At 39.9% G+C, this 26,530-nt stretch overlaps 1 protein-coding gene across 6 annotated transcripts in view; it reads left to right on the top strand.

Moving 5' to 3' along the window:
- Positions 1–26,530, top strand: part of CNTNAP4 (contactin associated protein family member 4) — a 284,057-nt gene that overhangs the window by 87,647 nt on the left and 169,880 nt on the right. For 5 of the 6 annotated variants that reach the window (XM_088830270.1, XM_088830272.1, XM_088830273.1 and 2 more), the window contains exon 3: positions 2,297–2,490. In XM_088830270.1, coding sequence (XP_088686396.1) covers positions 2,297–2,490 — 194 coding nt within the window. The remainder of the gene's footprint in view (positions 1–2,296; positions 2,491–26,530) is intronic. The other variant, XM_088830269.1, reaches the window with a different exon arrangement.

Here is a 26,530-nt window from a genome sequence, read left to right as displayed (position 1 = left end):
ATAAGCAGGGTGACAATATATAGCCTTGATGTACTGTTTTTCCTATTTGGAACCAGTCTGTTGTTCCATGTCCAGCTCTAACTGTTGCTTCCTGACCTGCATACAGGTTCCTTAAGAGGCAGGTCAGGTGGTCTGGTATTCCCATCTCTTTCAGAATGTTCCACAGTTTATTGTGATCCACACAGTCAAAGGCTTTGGCATAGTCAATGAAGCAGAAATAGATGTTTTTCTGGAACTCTCTTGCTTTTTCCATGATCCAGTGGATGTTGGCAATTTGATTTCTGGTTCCTCTGCCTTTTCTAAAACCAGCTTGAACATCTGGAAGTTCACGGTTCACGTATTGCTGAAGCCTGGCTTGGAGAATTTTGAGCATTACTTTACTAGTGTGTGAAAGTGAAGTCGCTCAGTCGTGTCCGACTCTGTGCGACCCCATGGACTGCAACCTACCAGGCTCCTCCGCCCATGGGATTTTCCAGGCAAGAGTACTGGAGTGGGTTGCCATTGCCTTCTCTGATCATTCTAATTAATTGTATGAGATGAGTGCAATTGTGCGGTAGTTTGAGCATTCTTTGGCATTGCCTTTCTTTGGGATTGGAATGAAGACTGACCTTTGCCAGTCCTGTTGCCACTGATGAGTTTTCAAAATTTGCTGGCATATTGAGTGCAGCACTTTCACAGCATCATCTTTCAGGATTTGAAATAGCTCAATTGGAATTCCATCACCTCCACTAGCTTTGTTTGTAGTGATGCTTTGTAAGGCCCACTTGACTTCACATTCCAAGATGTCTGGCTCTAGGTGAGTGATCACACCATTGTGATTATCTTGGTCATGAAGATCTTTTTTATACAGTTCTTCTGTGTATTCTTGCCACCTCTTCTTAATATCTTCTGCTTCTGTTAGGTCCATACCATTTCTGTCCTTTATTGAGCCCATCTTTGCATGAAATGTTCCTTTGGTATCTCTAATTTTCTTGAAGAGATCTCTTGTCTTTCCTATTCTGTTGTTTTCCTCTATTTCTTTGCATTGATCCCTGAGGAAGGCTTTCTTGTCTCTCCTTGCTATTCTTTGGAACTCTGCATTCAGATGCTTATATCTCTCCTTTTCTCCTTTGCTTTTTGCTTCTCTTCTTTTCACAGCTATTTGCAAGGCCTCCTCAGACAGCCATTTTGCTTTTTTGCATTTCTTTTCCATGGGGATGGTCTTGGTCCCTGTCTCCTGTACAGTGTCACAAACCTCCGTCCGTAGTTCATCAGGCACTCTATCTATCAGATCTAGTCCCTTAAATCTATTTCTCACTTCCACTGTATAATCATAAGGGATTTGATTTAGGTCATACCTGAATGGTCTAGTGGTTTTCCCTACTTTTTTCAATTTAAGTCTGAATTTGGCAATAAGGAGTTCATGATCTGAGCCATAGTCAGCTCCCGGTCTTCTATAGAGCTTCTCCATCTTTGACTGCAAAGAATATAATCAATCTGATTTCGATGTTGACCATCTGGTGATGTCCATGTGTAGAGTCTTCTCTTGTGTTGTTGGAAGAGGGTGTTTTCTATGACCAGTGCGTTCTCTTGTCAAAACTCTATTAGCTTCATTCCGTGCTCCAAGGCCAAATTTGCCTGTTACTCCAGGTGTTTCTTGACTTCCTACTTTTGCATTCCAGTCCCCTATAATGAAAAGGACATCTTTTTTGGGTGTTAGTTCTAGAAGGTCTGTAGGTCTTCATAGAACCGTTCAACTTCAGCTTCTTCAGCGTTATTGGTCTGAGCATAGACTTGGATTACCGTGATATTGAATGGTTTGCCTTGGAAATGAACAGAGATCATTTTCTCTTGTTTGAGATTGCATCCAAGTACTGCATTTCCAAGTTCCATGTAGTTTGAAGGTAAATCACGTCTTAAGGCAAATCGTTACTCAGTCAGGTGTGTGGGCACTGAACATACTAGTTCCATGTATAGAACTAGTTCCATACTAGTTCCAGACATCCATTGACATGGTTGTCTGCCTCTCAAATTAAGGACTTTAAATATACAGTGAGTTTAACCTCACTGAATTAGCTCTCTCAGTGTCAGGTGGTTGTAACATAGAAATCAATATCATTAATATAGGCGCCATCCATTTACATTACATTCTTGTTTCCATGTATTTTTTTTTTTTAACCATTATTGAAAGTTTCGTATTTTGGAAATTTGACTTTCTGAAGTTTGGTAGAGGAATAGTCTTACTGGCATTGCTAATTCATTAGCAGGTGTTTAATGAATTCTTTGCTCATTACTCCTTTTTCTCTTTCCACAAAAGGAGCTGGTGGCTGGTCTCCACTTGTGTCAAATAAATACCAGTGGTTGCAGATTGACCTTGGCGAGAGAATGGAGATCACTGCCGTGGCCACCCAAGGGGGATATGGGAGCTCCAACTGGGTGACCAGCTACCTCCTGATGTTCAGCGACAGTGGCAGGAACTGGAAGCAGTACCGCCAGGAGGACAGTGTCTGGGTATGTTTCTTTCACAGAACACACGGCCTCAGAGCAGGAAGCGCGGTCATTCCTGCAGGCAGTTCAGGGCTCTCTTAAACTTCGTTTAGAAACAGAATCTTTGGACTTACCTAGAAAACATTTTCCAATGTATTAATATTCATTTTCCAATACATTTTATGGTTTAATTTAAGAAAATCCTAAAAGTAAACTTATTTCACAGAGTCCTCAGAAATTGAAGAAAAAAATCTCATTAGTGCTCTAAATAGTGTGAAGATTAAAGAAAGAAACCAAGCCTGTATAAAGCATTTTTTGTTCAGTAACATAGTAGTTTTGCATTGCCTTTATTTAAGGTTGGTGGCTGGATGGCATCACCGACTCTGTGGACATGAGTTTGAGTGAACTCCGGGAGTTGGTGATGGATAGGGAGGCCTGGCGTGCTGTGATTCATGGGGTCGCGGAGAGTCGGACACGACTGAGCGACTGAACTGAACTGAAAGAATTTTTTTTGTTGTTCTGATGACTCTGAGAAATATGAATTAATGTCTCTTTCTAGTATATAGAGGTTTTTACATATAATATTTAGAATATTTATATATGTATTATACACACATATATGATTTATATATAAACCTTTTTGTAGTCTTTTCAAGTGTTAAAATGCTGTGTTTTGTGGACAGGACACAGCTGCTACAAGGGAGACTGGCCAGGAGGCAGTTTGTGATGAAGTGAGCAGTATTTGTAGTTGACCAGGTATATACGAGCACCCAGTGGGAGAAGGAAGCTAAAGAAAGTTTGCTTGCTGGTGAAGAAAGGACTTCTCTTTTAGTGTAGAGAAGTATTGGTTTGGATTTTATGTGGGCCAGGGACAACATACTGCAATCAAAGAATTTTTTTTTTTTTTTAATTTTCCTCTGACTGAGCTGCTGGAACCAGAGAAAATGAGTAACCTAATGAAGCGTTGTTCTTAGCACTCAGATAATTTGGAGGCCTGTTTGGGTACATAATGATAATTTTCTTTGATCAGTCAATGGCCTTTCTTTTGAAACTTCCTAGAAATCGGTGATACATTGTAAACTCATTGAAGAAAGGGACTGTGATCTATTCACTTTTGTATCTCTGAAGGACTTGGTGGCCATTCAATGCATGTTTATTGATGTAAGTTGAATTGAGAAAATGTAGCCCTGCTCTTTCTCTCGAGAGAATGACTGTTAGGCTGGAAGAAGTTTTCTGTAAGCATTTTCAGAAAACCTGCCTTAAAATCCAAAGCAAGTTGAAGTTATGTATAAGAGCGAGAAAAATTGGATATTATGGTTGAATTAATCCCATGAAAACCATTCAAACTGGGGATTAATTAAACACTAATAATGAACCAGTAGCTGTGAAAGCTTAATGAGGTATTTTTTTTAACTAGGTGTTTGGATTATCTTTTACTCTTTTCTTCTAAATAAGCTTTGGATTTTAAACTAGATAAGTAGTGGCTAATATTTAGCTGTATTAAGTAAGATGTATGTTTTTGACATTTTTTAAAGAGAAAGATTAACCATGAAAATTAATTGTTTTTCATGGATCAAGCTTGAGGAAAGCCAAACCTGGACAGTACTGTTTGTCTTTTTCACTTACCTTGTAAAAAGCGAGATGCTCAGGGTACATTAGTGACATGAATGGTATCCTTAACTAATCCAAACCAATCAATGTAAAGACAGATGGTATCTGTCACAGTTACCTGGCTTGGTAATATTGTTTTTAGGCTCTGACTACAGTCAGAATGGACTAACAAATTTGGGAAAGACTGGACTATAACTTTGGATACGGTAAAGAAAGCAGATGGATAACTGAATGTCAAGATCAAAACTGAGACTTGCCGCTGGTGCCATGACCACACATGAAATGGATAAGGTTATGGTGTAGGTAAAACAGCTTCAAATCTTCAAACATTGTTAATATATGAATAAACACACGTGCGCATGCGTACGCGCACACACACACACACACACACACACACACACACACACACACGCATGCTGTCTGTCCATCCCAGACAGACATCCCATCTCTTTACCCAGTAATTACTCAGGTCCCTCCCTGAGGGAAGCCCCCTTCTGTGTTTCTACAATAACAATGCAGGCAAAATTAAACATGGTGAATTGTGCCCTGCTTCCAGGTTGTTTAAAATGATCTGGCACAGATCACTTTAGTGTGGGATTTTTTTGTTTAGCCAAAACCCAATTTTTAATTGATGTTCATAGTAAGGAATTTAACTCTTTGTCACATTTTGCACATCTGTGTTCCCTAACATTTTTTATTTTTTTTGCCCATTATGAGTAAGGTATCCAAATTATATAAAACATGATAATTTTTTAAGCGCTTCACAGTCTGCTCCAGATGATACAAATAAATCTGTGAAAGAGAGTTAGGGAACCCATAAAGCATTATATGAGAATGTGATGGAAAGAGGAAGAAAAGGCAGTTGTTACAAGTTTAGAAACACATAAAATAAAACCCATCAACATGGATGGAAATGCTGCTGTGGGGATTCCTCATTCTCCTTCAATGTATTCTCTTCAAGCACTAGAGAGAGCAATGACTTCTGTATACCTGACAGAATTCATCAAATGCCCTGCTGCTTCTTACAGATAATCTTTTAAAAAGAAAGGCAAAATACTTTATTTGTTATCTTTATGGCCAATCATATACTTGGTAGAACTATAAATTTGAGAAAGACATATTTTAAAAAAATTAATTTTTGGATAAAATTTATAGTCCAGTGCCCACAAATGTAATTTATACAAAGTACTCTTTTTAGATGACATAAATATTTTGCAAAAAATAGAAAATGCAAACTGCTGAAATTGTTCCTCTCAAATTGAAGACAAACTAAAATTTCTCAATATCCACGGTCAAAAGACTTTTCAGCCAGTTTATTGTAAATGATTGGAAAAGGAAGTGTGAAGTATAATTTTCACTCATCTAAGAACAAGTTCTGGAATTTCATAAAACTAACATCTTAGAAATTATTTTAAGCAGATTAACATGTGCAGGAACTTTACAGCTGAATTATACAAATTCTCTCTTTAACACTGCAAACTATAAGGGCAAGGGACGGGATGGTACTAATTTTATGAATTATTTAAGTAAATATGATTATTATGCACAATGAGGCTTCCCTGGTGGCTCAGACAGTAAAGAATTTGCCTGCAGTGCAGGAGACTTGGATTTGATACCTGGGTCGGGAAGATCCCCTGGAGAAAAAGAATGGCAACCCACTCCAGTATTCTTGCCCAGAGAGTTCCATGGACAGAGGAGCCTGGTAAGCTACAGTCCATGGAGTTGGAGTGGATTATGCACAATAGTTTACTATTTATGGATTTCAATTGTATCTCATTTTTCAAACAAAAAACCATAATTTCATATTAACATATTTCTGAAGTTAATATAACTTTTAAAATTAAAAGTGTTGAGTGTCGTGGTTTGGCTTTGGCTAGTGAAAGACACGGAGCCCCTCATGCCATGTATAGTAATTAGACAAAAGTATCTCCTGTCACCATATAGTCACGGCCTTATAATCACTGTGAATGATTGAGCTGTCAACTCTATAAGCCCGAAAGGGCAGAAATACCACATGCAAAGATTTTAACATGTATTTATCTCCAGTCAAATAAATAAGTGATTGGGGTCATTTAATAGAAAACCCAATGAGGCAGAAACTCAAGTGAGAGGTGTGTGGTAAGTCTGGTGGACTCCCCACTTTGTGAGGTGTCCCTTTCCTAGACCTTTCCCTATGTTGACCTTTATCCTATGTTATTCTAGTATTCTAAGCCCACCACATGTGTGGTGATATACAGTGTAACAGCACTGATGCCCTGTATGTCAACATGTCAAATCTTCAAGCTTAATGCCTTGCAATCCTTGGCTCAGAACTTGGGCAAATGCCTGGAGAGTGCTTTAAGCTGCTTCTGCCTTTCAACACAGCCTCTGCTTGAGTGCCAGAAAGATGTTTTTATTGAAAGTCTATATGATTAGTCTGTATTCCCAGGGACTCTCCTGTTTATATTTCTGTTTAACTGGGTTCTCTACCCTTTTGGAAATGATTAACCTAGGAGTACCTGGTTGGAGCTGGCTGCATTGGGGTTTTTAATGTGACATTGGTCATAAATCAGAACAATTAGTCTGCTAGGCGCCTTCTCAGTCAAGCAGCATGGTTTATTTTACCTCGTCCCATCCGTGCCCATTCTGTAACACATTATGTCAGTCCCTTCTCATAAACTTCCTGGGCTCACATAAATTGGAACTTTACATGAATATGTAATATACAAAAATATATATGAACCCCTGTAAACTGTGGGAACACATATGCATTGAATAAGATAAATGGCAACGTTGCTTCACATTCTTCCAATTGACCTGTCCCTAAGCAAGCAAAATAAAAATAATTTGAAGAGAGCGATTAGGGTCAGCAGATTTGATTTAATGCCCCCTTTGGAGCACACACTCACATCCAGTTTGCTCTCAAAGCATCAGTCAGAGGACGGCATGTTTTAAAAGCACCTCACGGCTCGGGTCTCACGTTCTCCCGCGTGACGGCTCAGAGACGGGGCACCGCCCTCTTTCCTCCCCTCTCCTTGCTGTGATGCGGTGTTGCATTCCCCAGTCCCAGGAGGCACATTTGGAAATCTTCTCTCTGGGAAACAATTCTGTCCTTCTGAAATGTTTCCTTATTGCTCTTTAAGACTCAGTCAGTTAGGTCTTCTAAAAAACTAATGCATGAACCTGTCTTTCCTATTTTACATTTTTAATTTTCAAACTTACCACACAATCAGAGAAGAGGCTAGAAAAATATATAAAGCTAGAAAGGAGGAAAGATTTGGCATTGATACAATATATTCCTTAAAAATCTAAGAAAACCTCGTATTTTTTTAAAAGATCATTCAATAAATTCTGCGCCTAATGATAAAATTAATTTTTAAAACCTGTAATTTATCTTCCTACATGTAAATAACTAGGTAGACAACATAAAAGGAATACATATGCTCCACTTACAATAGAGCTCCCAAATGATAAATATCAAGGGAAAAATTTCAAAAGAAATTATGAGATTTATGAAGATAATATTTAGAATATTACTAAAGAACATAAAAGAAGATGATTAAATGTGAAGACATATCTATTTGAAACAGAAAACAATGTGCCAGCAGCAGGTCACTTACTTAGGCAGATTTTATTAATAGTACTTCTGTGCAGCGGAGTACTGTATGGCCATCAGAAACAGATGATGTAAAAATACACTGAATTCTAAAACCAATGGAAAATTTTCAATTGAAGTGCCATTTGATACTGAAGAATAAATCTTAAGGACTGAGGAGAAAGATATGGGGACAATGAATGGAATATTTGTTAATTTATTAAAGCACAAGTAAAGATTAGATTTATATGCGGTTTCAAAGGGGATAATCTGAGAGTGAAAGAAATAAAGGACAACAGAGAGGAGTGGATAGGAAACAATTCAATTATTGACTTTTTTAGAAAACAAACAGATAATGGCTATTTCCCTCTTGTTATATGAAATTATCTTGCAACAATTATTGATAGTACCAAGCCTATGGTAGTTATCAATATGGAGCATCATATATTATTTTTAATATTATTTTAGTAGTTTATATATTTATATTTTACAATGGTTGGATGGCATTTATATGTGCAACATGTCATCTAATCTTTGATCATAAAATAGAAAAACACCACATTTCTGATACTAAATTGGTTTGTGAGTCAGTACTCAGTCAGAAAATCAGAAATTACTCTGGGCATCTGAAACTGCAAAGTCATTCTAGGAAATTGGTTACAGGTAATGGAAAAGCTGATCAAAGCAGATCAGATGTGAGGTGGTGTGCCCCTCAGAGCCCAGCAGCAGCAAGCAGACACTGTAACTCCTCAGGAGTTGGGACGGGGGTAATAAGAAGGTGGTGTTTCTAGAGCTTGTAGCTGACATTGTTCAGTTAGTGCTAGAACTGTGGCGGGGACTGCCCAATGGAAGATTCTGGAAGCAAGGTTTGTCTGTGGGGAGTAGGAGCCTTGTAAGGCTCAGCCACTACTGAGAAGCTGCCTGAGGCATTGCAAGAGTGGGCTCCCCCTACCTCTCACCTGTCAAGCTCCCTCTGCCCGGCAGGAAGCTTGCTCATACAGGACCTGGGACTGTCAGTCTCCATCACTCAGCCTTCCTGTGTCTCAGAATACAGCAGGGAACAGTGATACATGGCTCTAAGGGAAATAAGCACAGCCCGAAGAAGCTATGTTGTTCCTAAGGAAGTCTCACCTCTATAAACTTTTTCCTACAGAATGAGGGAGAATTCAGGTACTTACTGAGTAATTTAATCCTTCATTCCTTTCAGTAGTAAAATTGCAGGCTTCTCCATCAGCCCATAAAGAAAGTTGATCAGTAATACTTTGATACTGAAGGAACTGAGATGGAAGACAGTAAGTTTGTTGTTTAGTGCCTGAGTCTGACTCTTTTGCAACCCCATGGTCTGTAGCCCCCCAGACTCCTCTGTCCTTGAGATTTCCCAGGCAAGCATACTGGATTGGGTTGCCATGTCCTTCTCCCAAGTTCCCCCCTAAGTTCATGTTAATTTAGCTCTCTTTCCTCCTGTCAATACTGATGAATATGCAAAGCTAGGGAAGAACAGTATTTCAACTGGAATTCATGATGTAGATGAAATCATTGGGTTGGTGTCATTTTTTACACATAATCTACTGTAAGGCAGGAGAAAAACATAAATTATGAATTCAGTCTCTTGTTGTTTATCACAGTACGTACTGAAGACAGAGTATAGTTTTGCCTTCTATGTGGGAGAGATAGCTTTGCTGTGTTTCTCATCAGACATTCTGTAGCTGAGTCCAGGACTCCTCTGCAGAGGATCAAGTAGAAGGGTGTTTCTGTGGATTAATACATGTTGTTGCTGCCTCTAGGATGGGGCTGTTGCACACATTTGTTGTGCAAACACAGCCCTCTGATCCTTTACTGAAATGTCTCTGCGTGCCTGGCAGACTGGGCGGCCACATCCCGTCCCGGATCTGGCAGGTTTCATTGGCGGCTTCTTCATGTACTGCAGCTTCAGTCTTAGCCCTAGTTTCCTCAGGACATTCCCAAGGTTTCTTGTGTTTTCAGACTTCTCTTCTGGGCCATTCTCTTCAGTTCTGCGAGGCCTGCTTCATCCCTTCTATCGTAGGGCCTTTCAGGCACTTACTCTAGTCCAGCCTGCCCCATCACTTTTCCAGTTGTCACCAACTCATCTCTGGAGTCTTTTTCCCAATGGCATCTGCCATTGTGTTATTTCCAGGAAGACTTTCTGGAGAACTTTGCATAGTCTGTCTAACCTTAATCAGCTGAATTTCAAACTCATTCATGTATTTTTCATTTTATTTCACTCTACTTATATATATCTTTTTCTTCCAGATTTTACACATGACAGAAATTCCCAAACACTGCTCGCTAAAATGCATACTTTACCTACCAAATTCCTAGGATATAGGAGATATTCTGAGGAGAGAGTAAATGTGATTGAAGTGGTTTAGAATAGATATTAACAAAAGCATAATGGTAAAAGGAAACACTTTTGTGATTACTTACTTCAGATCCAAAATACAATAATCTGGTGATGTTTCTATTGGTCTACAATGCAGAGGTCCTGTATGTTTACTGGATGAGGGTGTGCGTGTGCTTGTGCGAGGATGCTTAGTCGCTCAGTTGTGTCCGACTCTGTGCCACCCTATGTACTGTAGCTCGCCAGACTCCTCTGTTCATGGAATTTTCCAGCAAGTATACTGGAATGGGTTGCCATTTCTTCCTCCAGGGGATCTTCCCCACCCAGGGATGGAACTCATATCTCCTTTGTCTCTTGCATTGCAGGCAGATTCTTTACTCGCTGAGCCATTGGGGAAGCCCACTAAGATGAGGGTATCCATCTGATATTTTGTATAAGTATGTAAAAGAAGAACTCCTAGCCATAACCAGGACTTGAGCCATACAGCTTTATCCATCCCCATTCCCAACTGCTGTTAGGAGTCCTGCTTCTGAGCTGGTATTGTCTCAGATTTTCTCTTTATATTATTATCTGCATCTTACTCCTTTCAGAAATGTTCATAAAGAATAACCCTTTGGTTGATTTAGAAGAGCCATGCTTTCGGAAAGTGTTAGGGCATTTGTCCAAAAGTAGCCATGAGGATGAAAGGAAGAAAACACGAAGCAAAAATGCTAGGAACTATTCTGCAGAGCTGTGTCTATAAATCAGAGAGATGCAGTTCAGAAGAAATCACATTTGATTTGTATTCTGCAAATGAAAATTTTATTTGGCTTTGAACTCCTATCTTCCCTTCCGTGCTTCTTATTGTTATTATTAATCTCTCATACTGAAAGGTTGTCTTCCTTTTGGAGCCTTGAACATTTTAAGTACTTAATAACAGGGTTCTTTTTCAATAAGAGAGAGAGAAGAGAGAAATTGCTGGAGCAGTGAAAAGAGATCCTCGGGGAGCAATGGCTTTATTACAATATGTCAGAGTCATCATGAGCTGGGGGTGGGTGGGGAATATAAGTTTCAGAGAAAAAAAGCTTATATTTATTTTAGCAAGTTTGTGGAAAAGTTGCAGAAAATTGTCCTAAGAGCCACAAAGCTATTATGGTAATGGCAGTTCCATTTTTACACTCTGGAATTCAAAGGTAAAAAAAAAATTTTCCCAATATGTCACTTTGGCATATAGATTTTTGATCCTTAGATTAGAATAAATACATGAATTAATTAAGCTTACAGTGCTATTTATGCTTTCTTTAAAAATTTGCATGTCAGAGTTGACAGATAAATACAGAAACTAAATTGGAAAGAAATTGGTCTCTTCAATGTCTCTCTTTTTTTTTTCTCATAAAATGAAGCACTTTGGATACATGAGCACACATTGAATTTCCATATGATTCCTCTAAATATTTTGGTTTGTACTTTTAAATTCTTAGTCTTTGAGTGTTTAATTTGTCTGAACTGCATAACATATACACTTGACTATAGCACAAGTTTTTAAAAAGACGTTTTCACAAATAAGGAACTGTAATTTCTATGATTAGAACAGGTATGTATGTACTTTCATGAAATATATTCCTTCTATTTTTTTCTGTTTACTGTCTGCTTAGAATGTTGCACAGGGCTTTTTTGCACTGGAGTCTTTTGCCCCATGGAAGTCTATACAGCTTTTCACATTGGACCACACCATAGTACATGGCTGTATCCTGCCTCCACTCCAGGCAAAGTCCCTGTGAATCATCCTCTCCCCTCCTCTCCTCCGCTGAAACTCACCATCCCTGGGCTCTGGATTGAAAACAGAATAAAGATGATTGGCTCTGATAATCTGGGACACACACGCTGGTCTCAGTTTCTGTGCACATGCCCAGGATGGCTTTCTGAAAACTATGGCACTATTTCTCTAGTCTGGGCCAAGAGTGACTTGAATAGCTGGAGTGTCACATCAGGTCCGGTCCAAGGTACCAAAGTACTCTGAAAGTAGTGTACCAAAGTACTCTGAAAGTAGTATACCAAAGTACCAGAGCTGTGGCACGCAAAAGGAAGAAGAGGGAGCAGGCTGTGGGTGGCAGTAGGAAAAGTCATCTGTTACCGGGCCACAAGCCTTCAGATGCAGGCGCCACCTCTCACAGCTGTGTGACTTTGGACAAGCTGCTTTTACCCCCTGCTTTTATGTAAATTGAGCATAGCAATAATAAATGCCTTAAAGAATTTGTGCAAGGGAGGAAGGAAGCGGGGTGAGGGGAGGGAGGAAGGGACTGCAGAATTAAATGCAAAAAAAAGAGAAAACCTATAAAAACTCATGCAAAAGTTTTGTTTTGTTTTTAATATAAACACCTTTATGAACTTATCAAAAAATCGGGGAAGACCAGTGTGGATTTTCAACCTGCCAACAATGGTGCCATTTTAAAGAATTCAATAGTCAGCACTTAAGTACTTAGCTCACATCTACTTAAGGGCTTTGTTGTTCTTGTTTAGTCGCTAACTCATGTCTCATTCATTGTGACCCTGTGGACTGTAGCCCACCAGGCTCTTTTATCCATGTGATTTTCCAGGCAAGAACACTGGAGTGGGTTGCCATGCCCTCCTCCAGGAGGATCTTCCCAACCCAGGAATTGAAGCCAGGTCGCTCACACTGCAGGCGGATTTTTTTACCACTGAGCCACCTGGGAATTGGAGAAGGCCATGGCAACCCACTCCAGTACTCTTGCCTGGAAAATCCCATGGATGGAGGAGCCTGGTAGGCTGCAGTCCATGGGGTCTCTGAGAGTCGGACACGACTGAGCGACTTCACTTTCACTTTTCACTTTCTTGCTTTGGAGGAGGAAATGGCAACCCACTCCAATGTTCTTGCCTAGAGAATCCCAGGGACAGGGGAGCCTGGTGGGCTGCCGTCTCTGGGGTTGCACAGAGTTGGAGACAACTGAAGCAACTTAGCAGCAGCAGCGGCGGCACCAGGGAATCCCACATAAGGGCTAGAAGGGCTGAGATCTGCAGCAGCAGCTTTGGAATTTTTTGTCTTTGCCTAGAGGCAAAAATGAAATACCTGCCTAACTGCAAAAGATTAAGTGTCCAAGACTTTAAAAAATAAAATAAATAAATAAAAGTACTGCTACTGTTGCTAAGTTGCTTCAGTCATGTCCAACTCTGTGCGACCCCAGAGACGGCAGCCCACCAGGCTCGCCCGTCCTTGGGATTCTCCAGGCAAGAACACTGGAGTGGGTTGCCATTTCCTTCTCTGAATAAAAGTACTACATGATTAAAAAAAAAAAGTCTCACATAAAATTAACAATAGATCTGAGGTTATCAGCAGTTCAGCCAGGAGGAGATTGAATGCAGTCATTTTTAGGAAAGGAACCATGACAAGAAGGAGGGAAGAGGAAATGCAAATACTGTTCCCAGCAGTTTGGTGGTGTGGAGAAGTGGGATGATGGTAAACAGATGGGATGAGTGATGCGCAGACAAACAGAGGGCTTGTTAGTGGAGAGACTTGCACTTGGTTAGCACTTGAGAGGGAGCCCTTGGAGGTCCAGGGATTGAACATGGAGGTGATTCCAGAGGTACCTGATGGAGCAAGGGGATCCAGATCATACTTGATTTTGAAGCGTGACATATCTTACAAAAGAAAAAAAGTAAAGATGTGTTTGAACTTCAGCCTGTGGAAGGGCTCGCTGTGGGCAGAAAGGTCCTGTGTTTACTGATAATGAAGAGAAGTGAGAATGGTGTGGACCAGGAAAAGAATCTCCACCTAGCACTGAAGGCTCAGCGAAGGCTGGAGACCACACGCAGGGTGCCTGTGTGCATTGTTGTTTGGTTTTCACCAGCCGCGAGCTGCTTACTCATGTGCAGGAACAGAGGGTGTAGTTTCTTAGTCTGACCCAGGATTGGAATCTGGGGGAGACTGTGGTGGGAGGACTTGTCTAGGATAAGAACGCCCATGAGCTGGCAAGAGCATAGAGGAAGGGAAGTGTCATAGAGTCAGTGTTCTACAGGGAAGGAAGTGAAGTCAAGGGGGAAGGGTGCTGATAGAAAGGAACCAATTCGATGTGCAGAGACTTGTTTTAATTAATTGGCTCAAGTGACTGTGGAGGTTTGGCAAGTCCAGAATGTGCACGGCAGATTGGAGATGCTTAGGAGAATTGCAGTTGAGTCTTAAGAAATCCTTTGGCAAAATTCCCTCTTCTAGGAAGGTCAGTCTTTTTTTCTCCTAAGGCCTTCAACTGACTGGATGTGGTCCACCCACATTAGGGAGTGTCATCTGCTTTATTAGAAACTCTACTGCTTTAAATGTTAATCTCATCTTAAAAGTATCTTCATAGAAACATCCAGGAAAATATTTGGCTAAATGTGTGGGTGATGTGACCTAGTCAAGTTGACATGTAAAATTAAGTATCACAGAGATGGAAGATGTCAAAGGAACGGTGGAGTTTTGAGGGTGAAAAGTATATAAGCATGGGAGAATGGGATTGAGAGAGCTAGAGAGATCTAGTGGTCTGGGATCAAAAAATAGAATATAAGCATTTACAATTTCAAAGATGGTGCAATCACAGGGAATGATTAAGGACCTAGATGTGGGCAGATAAGTATTAAAAAGGAGCATGTGAAGGTCATTTAATTCCAGGATGCTTTATGGATCATCCAAAGGCACTGAAGCAGAAAGTTGCCCAAGAAGATTGCAACAAAGAAGAGGAAATGACCTTTAGTTTGGGAGAGGAGGAAAGCTGAGAGGGCCAGAATTTGCTATAATCAGCTGATATTCACAAAGAAGCAGAAATAAGTGTCATCTCTTCCTTTTCCTTTTGCTTGCTTATTTTCATGAGGAAGAAAGAAAAATTATGTGGAGCTGATAGAAGCTTTATAAAATTCTTACTGACTTCATAGACATGTAGCATTTGGCAAAAGTGAGCAAAATTCACTTTCGGTTCCAAAATGCTAATTTGAATTTCATGGGATATGCTAATCTTTTTTGGACATGCCCTGGCAGACACACCCAGAGGTAATGTTTTACTAGTTATCTGGGCATCTCTTAGACCAGTCAAGTTAACACGTAAAATTAGTCATCACAGATGCGTTTCACTCTGCACCAATCCTCAGCTATTATAGAATCTAATTAAACCAGAGCCCTACTTTCTGCTCCTTAACAAATCACTCCAGTTCACAGAAAGACATGGGAAATAGGAGAAAAGAATGCAGAGGCTCATGAGTTTTGGAAGTGACTATGGAAGTCATCCTGGGCTTCCCAGGTGGCTCTTGTGGTGAAGAACCTGGCAGGAGACCTAAGAGAAGCGGGTTCGATCCCTGGGTCAGGAAGATCCCCTGGAGGAGGGCATGGCAACCACTCCGGTATTCTTGCCTGGGATAATCCCGCGGACAGAGGAGCCTGGCGGGGTACAGCTCATGCAATTGCAAAGAGTCAGACATGATTGAAGTGATTTATCATGCACACCTGCATGGAAGGCATCCTGGGGAAGTTCACAAATCCTGAAAAGGAACGAAGGAACTCTGACAACAGTCTAGGGGTGAGATGGTTTTCCTCTGCTATTTCTCACTCTGTGTATAAGCTTTTTTCCATTAAATTTTAATTTATAAAATTTAAACTTTCTTTGGAGTTTGAAGGTGGCACTGGTTTTACTTTCTGTCCTTCTCCGTTTCTGATCTTAGCGGAGTCGATTCCAAAACATAACACTCTTCCCTTTACCAATTTTGTCCCATTGTTGCCTTCCTACCTTGTGTGTGGCAGCCAGAGGTCACACCCTAATTTCTCAGATTATCGTTCGTGTGAGACACATCTATTAATTATGCCTTTCCTCCCAGTGGAACTGGAGATTAACCAAGCTGCGACATCACCCTTTGAGTGACTTCTGGTATTCTACTTCTGATTTAGTGGTTAAGTGCCTGCACATCAGTTTCAATCACTACTGACTGATCTTAGCTGGTTCTGACCAGGACAATGGTCCTCATCTTTTTTCTAAATTGATTCATGGATGTGGAATATTCTTGCTTCCTGTACCGTTCTTGGGTTAATGATATGTGAAGGATTTCTCTATGCTTAAGTTCAGATTTAAAAAGATATGCTTAACATCTATAAAATGGAGTACATCTTAAGGACTTTGGGGTGTGAAGTCCTTGGCTCTAAGGGTATTTGTCTGTCTAGTTTAATGACATTTGCTCAAATGCTCAATGTCTGAAGTCAGAATTTCAGAGTGAAAGCACCACATATTTTTTGAGGAAAATACTCTATCAACCACAACTCAGGTTTGCTACAGTTTCTCAAGACATTCTAGGTCCACTATTTTCTGCTGAAAAATGTGTTCAAACTGACCCTATATATTTAGGACTAGATGACATACACTATTATTTATTTTAATTTGAATAAGGTGTGATATCTAAAGGGTTTGGGGCATTTAAAATGAAATCAGTAGGGTGGAGGGTGGTGGCAGCTGGCTTGGGCATAAAGAACTAGGATTTATATATTCTGACAAACTTCACGCCTCTCTGCATCGTATAATTGGTCTTGGTCTCACTGATTAAAAGTACATTAGAAACTAAGTTCCTTTAGATTGCAAGATTACTTTGAAATTTGTGTTGCTAGACTTTAAAGGAAAATGATGGGTACATTTTGTAGTCTGCATTTTTTATGATTTTCTCCATTTTTAAAAAGTGCAAGCAATTATGTGGATAGTGTAACAATAAGAGGACTAAGAGATAGCTTTGAAATTGAATGTGATTAGGGGAACTTTTTTTTCCTAAACACTTTCATCAATTGCTTTTTGTTATTGGAAATACTGCCTCTATATAACTGAAGAGCTGTGTTCTTACCGCTAGACAATGCTTGGAACAGAACAATGTGTACTCAAACCATCCATAAATATTTAAAAGTTCTGATGATACAGCAGTTGCCAAGGATAGAGTCAGTGTGTGCTCAGGAAGTCATGTATATATAGGATGCTTCTTCTGCACCACAAGCATCAATATGTGCACCTTAGAATGCCAAGAAGAAATTATGATGCGTTGAGAACTCACAGTTGCTTTCTGTTTAGTTAGACGTCTACCATTGCAATTATTATCATGTTATTATTGAACATCCCTGGACCTTCTCTGTTTTTCTCTTCTGCCACTGTTCTCTGCAACTTTTCCAAGTTTTTCTCCGTGCCTTAAAACAACTTTTCTCTGTTGTCTATTATCATTTACCCACAATTACTATTTCCTAAACCTTTCTCAGGAACTTACAAATACTTTCACAATATCTTCCCCAAAATGCATTGCATTGGATGGGCTAAATTTTGAAATCTAACAATCTTAATAAAGGTACTTCTTTTTTTTTAAGTTGACATTCTCTGAATCTCTGTGCTCCATGGAGACAATAAGATACAGGCCTTTCATGTGTGTTTGGAGTGAGTCCCCTAAGTGGACACATGAGACAAGACACAGTAGCTTTCTTGTCTGTCCCCCATCGAGTCTTCTTCCAGCAGAGACTCTGAGAGAGGTACAGCCTTCTCCATGGGAAATAGTAGTAGTAATTCTCATGTCATCCGAGTAGAAGGAGGATGCAGGTAGACAGTGATACTTGAGGGATTAGGCCAGAAAAGACTCCAAAATTTACTGTAGAATGGCCTGGACTCTCCTACCCTTCCTTCATGGGATCACTTTTCATCTGGATATTCAAGGGTGAAGACCATTTAAAAAGAGTAACGCACATCTTACCTCTACCCCTCACATTTCTTCAGTTACCTTGCAAAGTGAAGAAAATGGGTAGGGTACATTACCTTTTATTTAAATAAAGGGAATGGAAACACATATTTTCTCATTTTTTAAAATAAATGGGAGGATAAGCAAGAGCAATTAAGAAATGTTACTTCTGTGATAGCCTATAGGAGGAGGGATGGAACAGGGATAGGATATAGACGTTTGCGTTTTTTTATGTTTAACTAAAAAGTAATAAACACAATTTAAAGATTGTATAATGATATTAAATAAAACTTTGGAAGCTATTTCTAAAGATCAACAATAGCATGAAACAAACTTGTGTGTTGAGTTAAAGGCACACACACACACAGAGGAATTGTTTTAAGTGACTTAAAACACAGCAGTTGCATATTTTTATTGTTTTAGAACCCATTGACAAAACATCTTGAACTGCTTTCAGTAATCACATTTTGTTTGTGATATCCATAATATCTTATTTAAAATATTATATTATGACTGTAAAACTTTTTTTGTTAAAACAGTTAAGGGATCATTTTAATATCAGAAATCATAATTTTATTGAAAGAGAAAAGAGAGACAGACATAAAATTGAAGAGATTAGGTAAATATTCTGCACTGAATTTGAATTGGATGTGTCAATATGAATTTAATTGCTAGAGAGGATGTGGAAAAAAGGGAACCCTCTTGTACTGTTGGTGGGAATGTAAATTGATACAACCACTTGGAAAATAGTATGGAGATTCTTTTAAAAATTAGGTATAAAGCTACCATATGACGTAACAGTTCCACTACTGGGCACATACCCTGAGAAAACCATATTCAAAAAGACATGTGTACCCCAATGTTCTTTGCAGCTCTGTTTACAATAGTCAGGACATGGAAACAACCTAGATGTCTGCAAACAGATGAATAGATAAAGAAGATGTGGTACATATATACAATTCAGCTGTAAAAGGAATGAATTTGAGACAGTTGAAATGGATGAACCTAGAGTGTGTTATTCAGAGTGAAGTAAGTCAGAAAGAGAAAAACAAATATCATATATTATGCATATATATCGGAGAGGGCAATGGCACTCCACTCCGGTACTCTTGCCTGGAGAATCCCATGGACGGAGAAGCCTGGTAGGCTGCAGTCCATGGGGTCGCTAAGAGTTGGACATGACTGAGTGACTTCACTTTCGCTTTTCACTTTAGTGCATTGGAGGAGGAAATGGCAACCCACTCCAGTGTTCTTGCCTGGAGAATCCCAGGGACGGGGGAGCCTGGTGGGCTGCCGCCTATGGGGTCGCACAGAGTCGGACATGACTGAAGCGACTTAGCAGCAGCAGCATGCATATATATGGAATCTAGAAAAATGATACCAATGAACCCATTTGCAGGTCAGGTATGGAGATGCAGTTGTAGAGGACGGTCTGTTCTTGTGGACACAGTTGGGGGAAGAGAGGGTGGGACACATTGAGAGAGCAGCACTGGCGTACACACCAGCATGTGTAAAGGGGACAGCTAATGAGAACCTGTTTGATAGCACAGGAGGCCCAGCCCAGCTCCCTGTGACAGCCTAGAAGAGTGGGGTGGAGTGAGGGGAGGAAGGGGGACTCAAGAGCGAGGGTGTATAGATTTATTTACATATATGTGTGTGTGTGTGCTTATGGCTGATTTGCGTTGTTGTACACTGGAAACCAGCACAGCATTGTAATTATCCTCCAATTAAAAAAAAGAAAATAGAACTATTTCCTAATTCTTTTGATCAAGAAAGTGTGACCAGCCTTAAACAGTGATCCTCCTTACCACCTGGATTGTGGATCCAGACTCAGGATTCATTGTGAAAAATAGTTGAATCCAGCTATGAGGCATGAAGTATACAAAATAAATCTAGAATATTATAGTATTAATACCTGAAAACTAGGATTTTTACCAAAGACTACTGGGGTCATGTCAAAAAGACTTAGGAGCCGACTGGAAAAGGATTTCACTGGTCAAAATGAAACAACTAGAATATCAATAAGAATCATACCAGAAATGTATTGAAACACCAACTTTGTTAAACATTCATTAATTCATTATAATACAAAAGTTTCCTTACTCATCATCTTTGGAAGATGCAAGAGGATCAATTCACTGAACACTGGCTCAAAAATCAATAATGAGTATTTTTCTGCTTATTCTGATTAAACTACATGTCAGAGTAACCAAGTGTTTGATGAAGAGGAAGTTTGTCTTTAGAGATGTATTCCAGAATTAAAAATACATTAAGGAAGGGATGACAATCAGAATATCAACATTTATAACCCCTAATTAAATAATGTACTTGGGGAACATCAGGGATCTCTGAAATCATAAAAACAGAGACAGTCAAGACTAATGCATCTCCTGCTGGACATATACAATATGTTTTTTGAAGGCCTCTGGCCTGAAGTTCACATCTAAGTCAGATCAAGCCCCCCGGTCTAACTGGACAGGACACATCATATGACACCATAGAGAGGCAATCAGCAAACCATGGGAAACTGTAAGACAATTGGCCAGCGGTTTTCAGTAGCAAATTGAGAGAAAATTAAAGGGAGATGATCCATAGGTTAAAAGATATTTAAGAGGAACAACAACTGCGTAAAAATTTGGGGTAGCCTTTTTTTGAACAATCTTGCATATACATGCACACACAGGCCCATACATTTTCAAGAGATAAGTAATCATCATAGGATGTTGCTGATATTACAGAACTATTGTCAACCTTCTGGGTTTTGAAATTAAATTCTTATCCATTAAAGAAATATTTTGAGATATTTATGCATGAAAAATATGATGTCTGAGAGTGGCTTTAAAATAATCTAATAGGAAAGGTCATGAAGTGCGAGGGGATGTGGGTAGAGGTGAACTAAGATTGGCCATGAGTTAGCAGTCTTTGAAACTGGATATGAATGACTTTTTTGTTCTGTCTCCCTTCTTGAGTATATGTTTGAAAATGTCTATAATAAAAATTTTCATGCCAGATATATGCTTTCTCCTCTTTAACTTTTTAGTAGTTTTAAGTTTCCATTCTTACACATGATAATTTTACTTACAATAAGGCTGACAATAACGAACACCACTAGGACCAAGTCAAATGGAGAAATTAAGACTCATGAAGGTTTGGTTGTCTCCAGTGGGGATGAAAGGAGGTGGTCCAGACCCAGAGGAGGCTGTTCTGATAAAGGAGCACTTGGGTTGGGAGTGGGGAGGAGGGAGATGAGGCTTGCTGCAGCCGCAGAATAGAGAAGAGGAAGGAAAGGCAGATCCTGCCGGGAAGAAGAGGGAGAGGAACCGAGGGGGAGAGTAAGAGTGGCCATTGTCCTCTCTTATTCCTCCACCCCCAGGCCTCAGGCTCAGTGATGCGTGAGCCGAGGGGACCCCTCTGGCTCTAGCTGACTTGCTTTTTACTTCCCCATACTTGCGGGGTGTTGGGCAGAGAGGAGCTGGCAGTGGATTAGCCTCACCCAGATCTGCCTTCACAAGGGGGTAGATTCCTTTACTCCTTTCACAGAAGCACTCATGGAAGGTGACGGGAAGTGGTCCTGTGAGCCAAGTTTTATAATAAACTCAAAATCATCTAATCTACCTTTGTCTGTGTGCATGCTAAGTCGTTTCAGTCCTGTCCAACCTACAGATGGTAGCCCGCCAGGCTCCTCTGTCCATGGAGTTCTCCAGGCAAGAATACTGGAGTGGGTTGCCATTTCCTTCTCCAGGGCATCTTCCTCACCCAGGGACTGAACTCCATCTCTTATGTCTCTTGTATTGGTGCAGGGTTCTTTACCACTAGCACTACTTGGGAAACCCATCTTTGTCTAGGTTTTTAGAAATAACTTCTAAAGTATGAAACATACATGGTAACACATATTAAAGAGATTTTCTTTTATGATGATTCATTAGCACCTGTATTTATAGTTCTGCTGCTTCTTTTCCTCTAAAAAAACCTAATATAAAATAAAATGGGAAAATGGGAACAACAAGGAACATATATTTTAGTACCTGAGCTACATTTGAAGTGTGCATTTAAAATTTTAAGAATCAATGATTTCTTTTAAAGTCACAATCAATATTTTTCTAAGAAAAATAATCCAAGACACACATATAGTGAACATATACATGTGAATTATTATGACACCTGACAGGCAAAAACTTGTAAAGCATGAAATAGCTTATATGTTAGGAGCAGGATTATAAATCTTTAAAGATCATTTTTTATGACATTATAACGCATTTTGTTGATTTGCCTTGACACTTACTATGGATTTCTCCAGGAGTTAGTTAAAGCAGTAAGAAATATACAGTAAGTACAGTTAATTCTCATTATTCGTGACAGTTATGTTTTATAAATTCTCTATGAACACTGAATTGGCCAATTCAGAAAACTAAGATCATGGCATCTGGTCCCATCACTGGAAATAGATGGGGAAACAGTGGAAGCAGTGTCAGACTTTATTTTTTGGGGCTCCAAAATCACTGCAGATGCTGATTGCAGCCAGGAAATGAAAAGACGCTTACTCCTTGGAAGGAAAGTTATGACCAACCTAGATAGCATATTAAAAAGCAGAGATATTACTTTGCCAACAAAGATCTGTCTAGTCAAGGCTATTGTTTTTCCAGTGGTCATATATGGATGTGAGAGTTGGACTGTGAAGAAAGCTGAGCGCCGAAGAATTGATGCTTTTGAACTGTGGTGTTGGAGAAGACTCTTGAGAGTCCGTTGAACTGCCAGGAGATCCAACCAGTCCATCCTAAAGGAGATCAGTCCTGGGTGTTCATTGGAAGGACTGATGCTAAAGCTGAAACTCCAATACTTTGGACACCTCACACGAAGAGTTGACTCACTGGAAAAGACTCTGATGCTGGGAGGGATTGGGGGCAGGAGGAGAAGGGGACGTCAGAGGATGAGATGGTTGGATGGCATCACCGACTCGATGGACATGAGTCTGAGTGAACTCTGGGAGTTGGTGATGGACAGGGAGGCCTGGTGTACTGTGATTCATGGGGTCGCAAAGATTCGGACACGAATGAGTGACTGAACTGAACTGAACTGAACTGAAACTGTTGCCTCTGAAGTAAATATAGAGTGGGGTTCCTGTGAGCCTCTGGTGACCAACATGTAACACCCAGAGACAGAAAGTGTGCAAATGCTGTAAGAAAAATGATGCTGACCCACCTTCTGGATGCAGGGTTGGCACAGAACTTTGATTTGTGAAAGACACAGTATCTGTGAAGTGCAGTAAAACGAGGGATGCCTGTATTGTTGATTCATTAACATGAACTCACGGCCAACAGCACTATAACTCAGGCCTGAGTACAGCTTATTGATCACACATATTTTTTCCACGAGGCATATCACAACCTTCTTGCCCTTAAGACTAGGCAGCACTTGAGTATTAATGCATAGGGGTCTCTTTAAACAGCAGAATCACCAAGAAAGTTACAGGAATGTGAAATTGTGACACTAAATACAACACAAAAAGGACATTGGTTTAGGGGATGGAAACTGATACAGGAAAACAGAGTATTACTTTGTTTTAACTCAGTTGGAAACACACATCATGGGCAACTCAAACTTGTCAACACTGCACGTGTCCACCAGTGACCACGAAGACACCATGGATATTGATTTATTTTATTTTATTTTTAATTGGAGGATAATTGTTTTACCATATTGTGTTGGTTTCTGCCGTACAACAACTTGAATCAGCTTGGAGCTGAGGTTACACATATATTGTAGCAAGAAGGTATGCTTACCAGTATAGAATCTGTGAATATTGAGAATTGGCTGTTACTTACCATTTGCCTAAAAAGTACAGTATGGGTCACTAGATCAGGAATGTTTTTACAACATTTGTGATAAGATTACAGAACCAGGCTTGCTCAGGCAGAATCGTGACGTGAGCACATTCTTTTCTCTTAGAAACTGTCTTTCGCCTTCTCGGGGTTGTTTTTGTTGTTTAGTCACTAAGTCACGGCTGACTCTTTACAACCTCATGGACTGTAGCCTGCCAGGCCCCTCTGTCCATGGGATTTCCCAGGCAAGAATACTGACGTGGGTTGCCATTTGCTCCTCCAGGGGAGCTTCCTAACCGAGGGGTAGAACTCACATCTCCTGTATTGGCAGGGGAGTTCTTTACCACTGAGCCACCAGGGAAGCCCACCTTTTGAAAGGTACACTTTGAAAAAACATTCAATCTGTGTTTGCGTGCGGGACTTAGTAAGCCTAAAATGGAAGCTCCCAAAGATATATCTGTATAATTTATGTTAATTTTTCAACGTATCACTTGGTGCTGGAAAACATACTAGGTGCTCAGGAGATACGTAGACAAAATAAATGAATATGAGTCCATGAATAATGTGCATCCTGTTATGGTAAGCAGAAAGGCCCTCCAAAGATGTTCATATCCTAAATCTCAGAACCCACGAATATGCTACCTTACATGACAATGGGAATTTCAGGTTGCAAATGGAATTAAAGTTGCTAATTGACTGATTTTGGAATAAAAATGTTCACGAAATAATCTAGCAGAGAAGTAATGAAAATTAATGTTGTTTTAAAAACCATAGAACATGGACAAAACCTTGATTGCATGCTGTCAGCCAATATGATTTAGTAGAGGTTTAGCTAGGATGATTATGTTGTCATGAGGATGAGCTAGGATGATATAAAGCATTTATTTCTGCTGCCAAATATATAGTCCATGCTCAGTAAATGTAAAGCTGTTACTGTTATTGTTAAGAATGTCATTGCTATTATTACATGAACATAGTAGAGATAAATCTTTCCATTTCCCTCCTTTCTAAGCTACTGAAAGTATTTTATTAAAAAACATTCATTTTTCTGAAATCCAGCACTGTGTAAATATTAGTCATTAGAGATGTTTGCCAGTCTACGTTGCCCCAAACAAAAAGGTTTTGTATTTTACTGTCCGCCATTGACTTGAGATGCATACAATCACCCTCATGTGTAGGTGGGTAGCAATTACTTTACAAATTCTTGCCTCATGGATTTAGCTAAGTCAGCATTTTGTGGTGTCAGGAACATTTCTGAGACATTTACCCGAGAGTTCATTATAGTGTGCTGTTATTTAATCCATCCTCAGAAAGGGAGCAGCACTGTGTACTGCCGGGAATTCACTCCTCCTGGAAAGTCAGCATTTTTCAAACATTGGTATAATAATTAAAACAGGAAGAATACTTTCCTCTACACAGCAAAATACCTTTCTTTCTTATTGGGGTAGTGATTAAGTGTACCTGAAACATTTAGAATTGTACATTTAGTCAGACTATTGATTAAATGGATTTGAAACATATAAAGGAGGCATTAATATGGTTCTAGTATTTTCATAAATATAACCATTCACACAAAGTAAAATGAACACAAAATAAAAAGAAAAGCTCAGTATCCTAAAATTACAGTTCAGTTCAGTTCAGTCGCTCAGTCGTATCCAACTCTTTGTGACCCCATGAATTGCAGCACGCCAGGCCTCCCTGTCTATCTGCAGGAGTCTACCCAAACCCATGTCCATTGAATTGGTGATGCCATCCAACCATCTCATCCTCTGTTGTCCCCTTCTCCTCCTGCCCTCAATCTTTCCCAGCATCAGGGTCTTTTCAAATGAATCAGCTCTTCGCATCAGGTGGCCAAAGTATTGGACTTTCAGCTTCAACATCAGTCCTTCCAATGAACACCCAGGACTGATCTCCTTTAGGATGGACTGGGTGGATCTCCTTGCAGTCCAAGGGACTCTCAAGAGTCTTCTCCAACACCACAGTTCAAAAGCATCAATTCTTCAGTGATCGGCTTTCTTTATAGTCCAACTCTCACATCCATATATGACTACTGGAAAAACCATAGCCTTGACTAGATGGACCTTTGTTGACAAAGTATTGTCTCTGCTTTTTAATATGCTATCTAGGTTGGTCATAACTTTCCTTCCAAGGAGTAAGCGTCTTTTCATTTCCTGGCTGCAATCAGCATCTGCAGTGATTTTGGAGCCCCAAAAAGTAAAGTCTGACACTGTTTCCACTGTTTTTCCATCTATTTCCCATGAAGTGATGGGACCAGATGCCATGATCTTTGTTTTCTGAATGTTGAGCTTCAAGCCAACCTTTTCACTCTCCTCTTTCACTTTCATCAAGAGGCTTTTTAGTTCCTCTTCACTTTCTTCCATAAGGGTAGTGTCATCTGCATCTTTGAGGTTATTGATATTTCTCCCAGCATTCTTGATTCCAGCTTGTGCTTCTTCCAGCCCAGTGTTTCTCATGATGTACTCTGCATATAAGTTAAATAAGCAGGGTGACAGTATACAGCCTTGACATACTCCTTTTCCTATTTGGAACCAGTCTGTTGTTCCATGTCCAGTTCTAACTGTTGCTTTCTGACCTGCATATAGGTTTCTCAAGAGGCAGGTCAGGTGGTCTGGGATTCCCATCTCTTTCAGAATTTTCCACAGTCTATTGTGATCCACACAGTCAAAGGCTTGGGCATAGTCAATGAAGCAGAAATAGATGTTTTTCTGGAACTCTCTTGCTTTTTTCAATGATCCAGTGGATGTTGGCAATTTGATCTCTGGTTCTTCTGCCTTTTCTTTTTTTTTTTTTAGTTTTATTTGTTATTTTTATTGGAGGCTAATTATTTTACAATATTATATTGGTTGGTTTTGCCATACATTGACATGAATCCACCCTGGGTGTACATGAGTTCCCTCTCCTGAACCTCCCTCCCACCTCCCTCCTCCTCTTATCCTCCCTCTGTGTCCTCCCCACATACCGCCCTGAGCA

This window comes from Moschus berezovskii, chromosome 22, assembly GCF_049115385.1.
Source record: "Moschus berezovskii isolate FMDL1 chromosome 22, NW_MosBer_1.0, whole genome shotgun sequence".
NCBI lineage: Eukaryota > Metazoa > Chordata > Mammalia > Artiodactyla > Moschidae > Moschus > Moschus berezovskii.
Note: the sequence above shows the minus strand (reverse complement) of the source record. Positions and strands in the feature narration are given on the sequence as shown.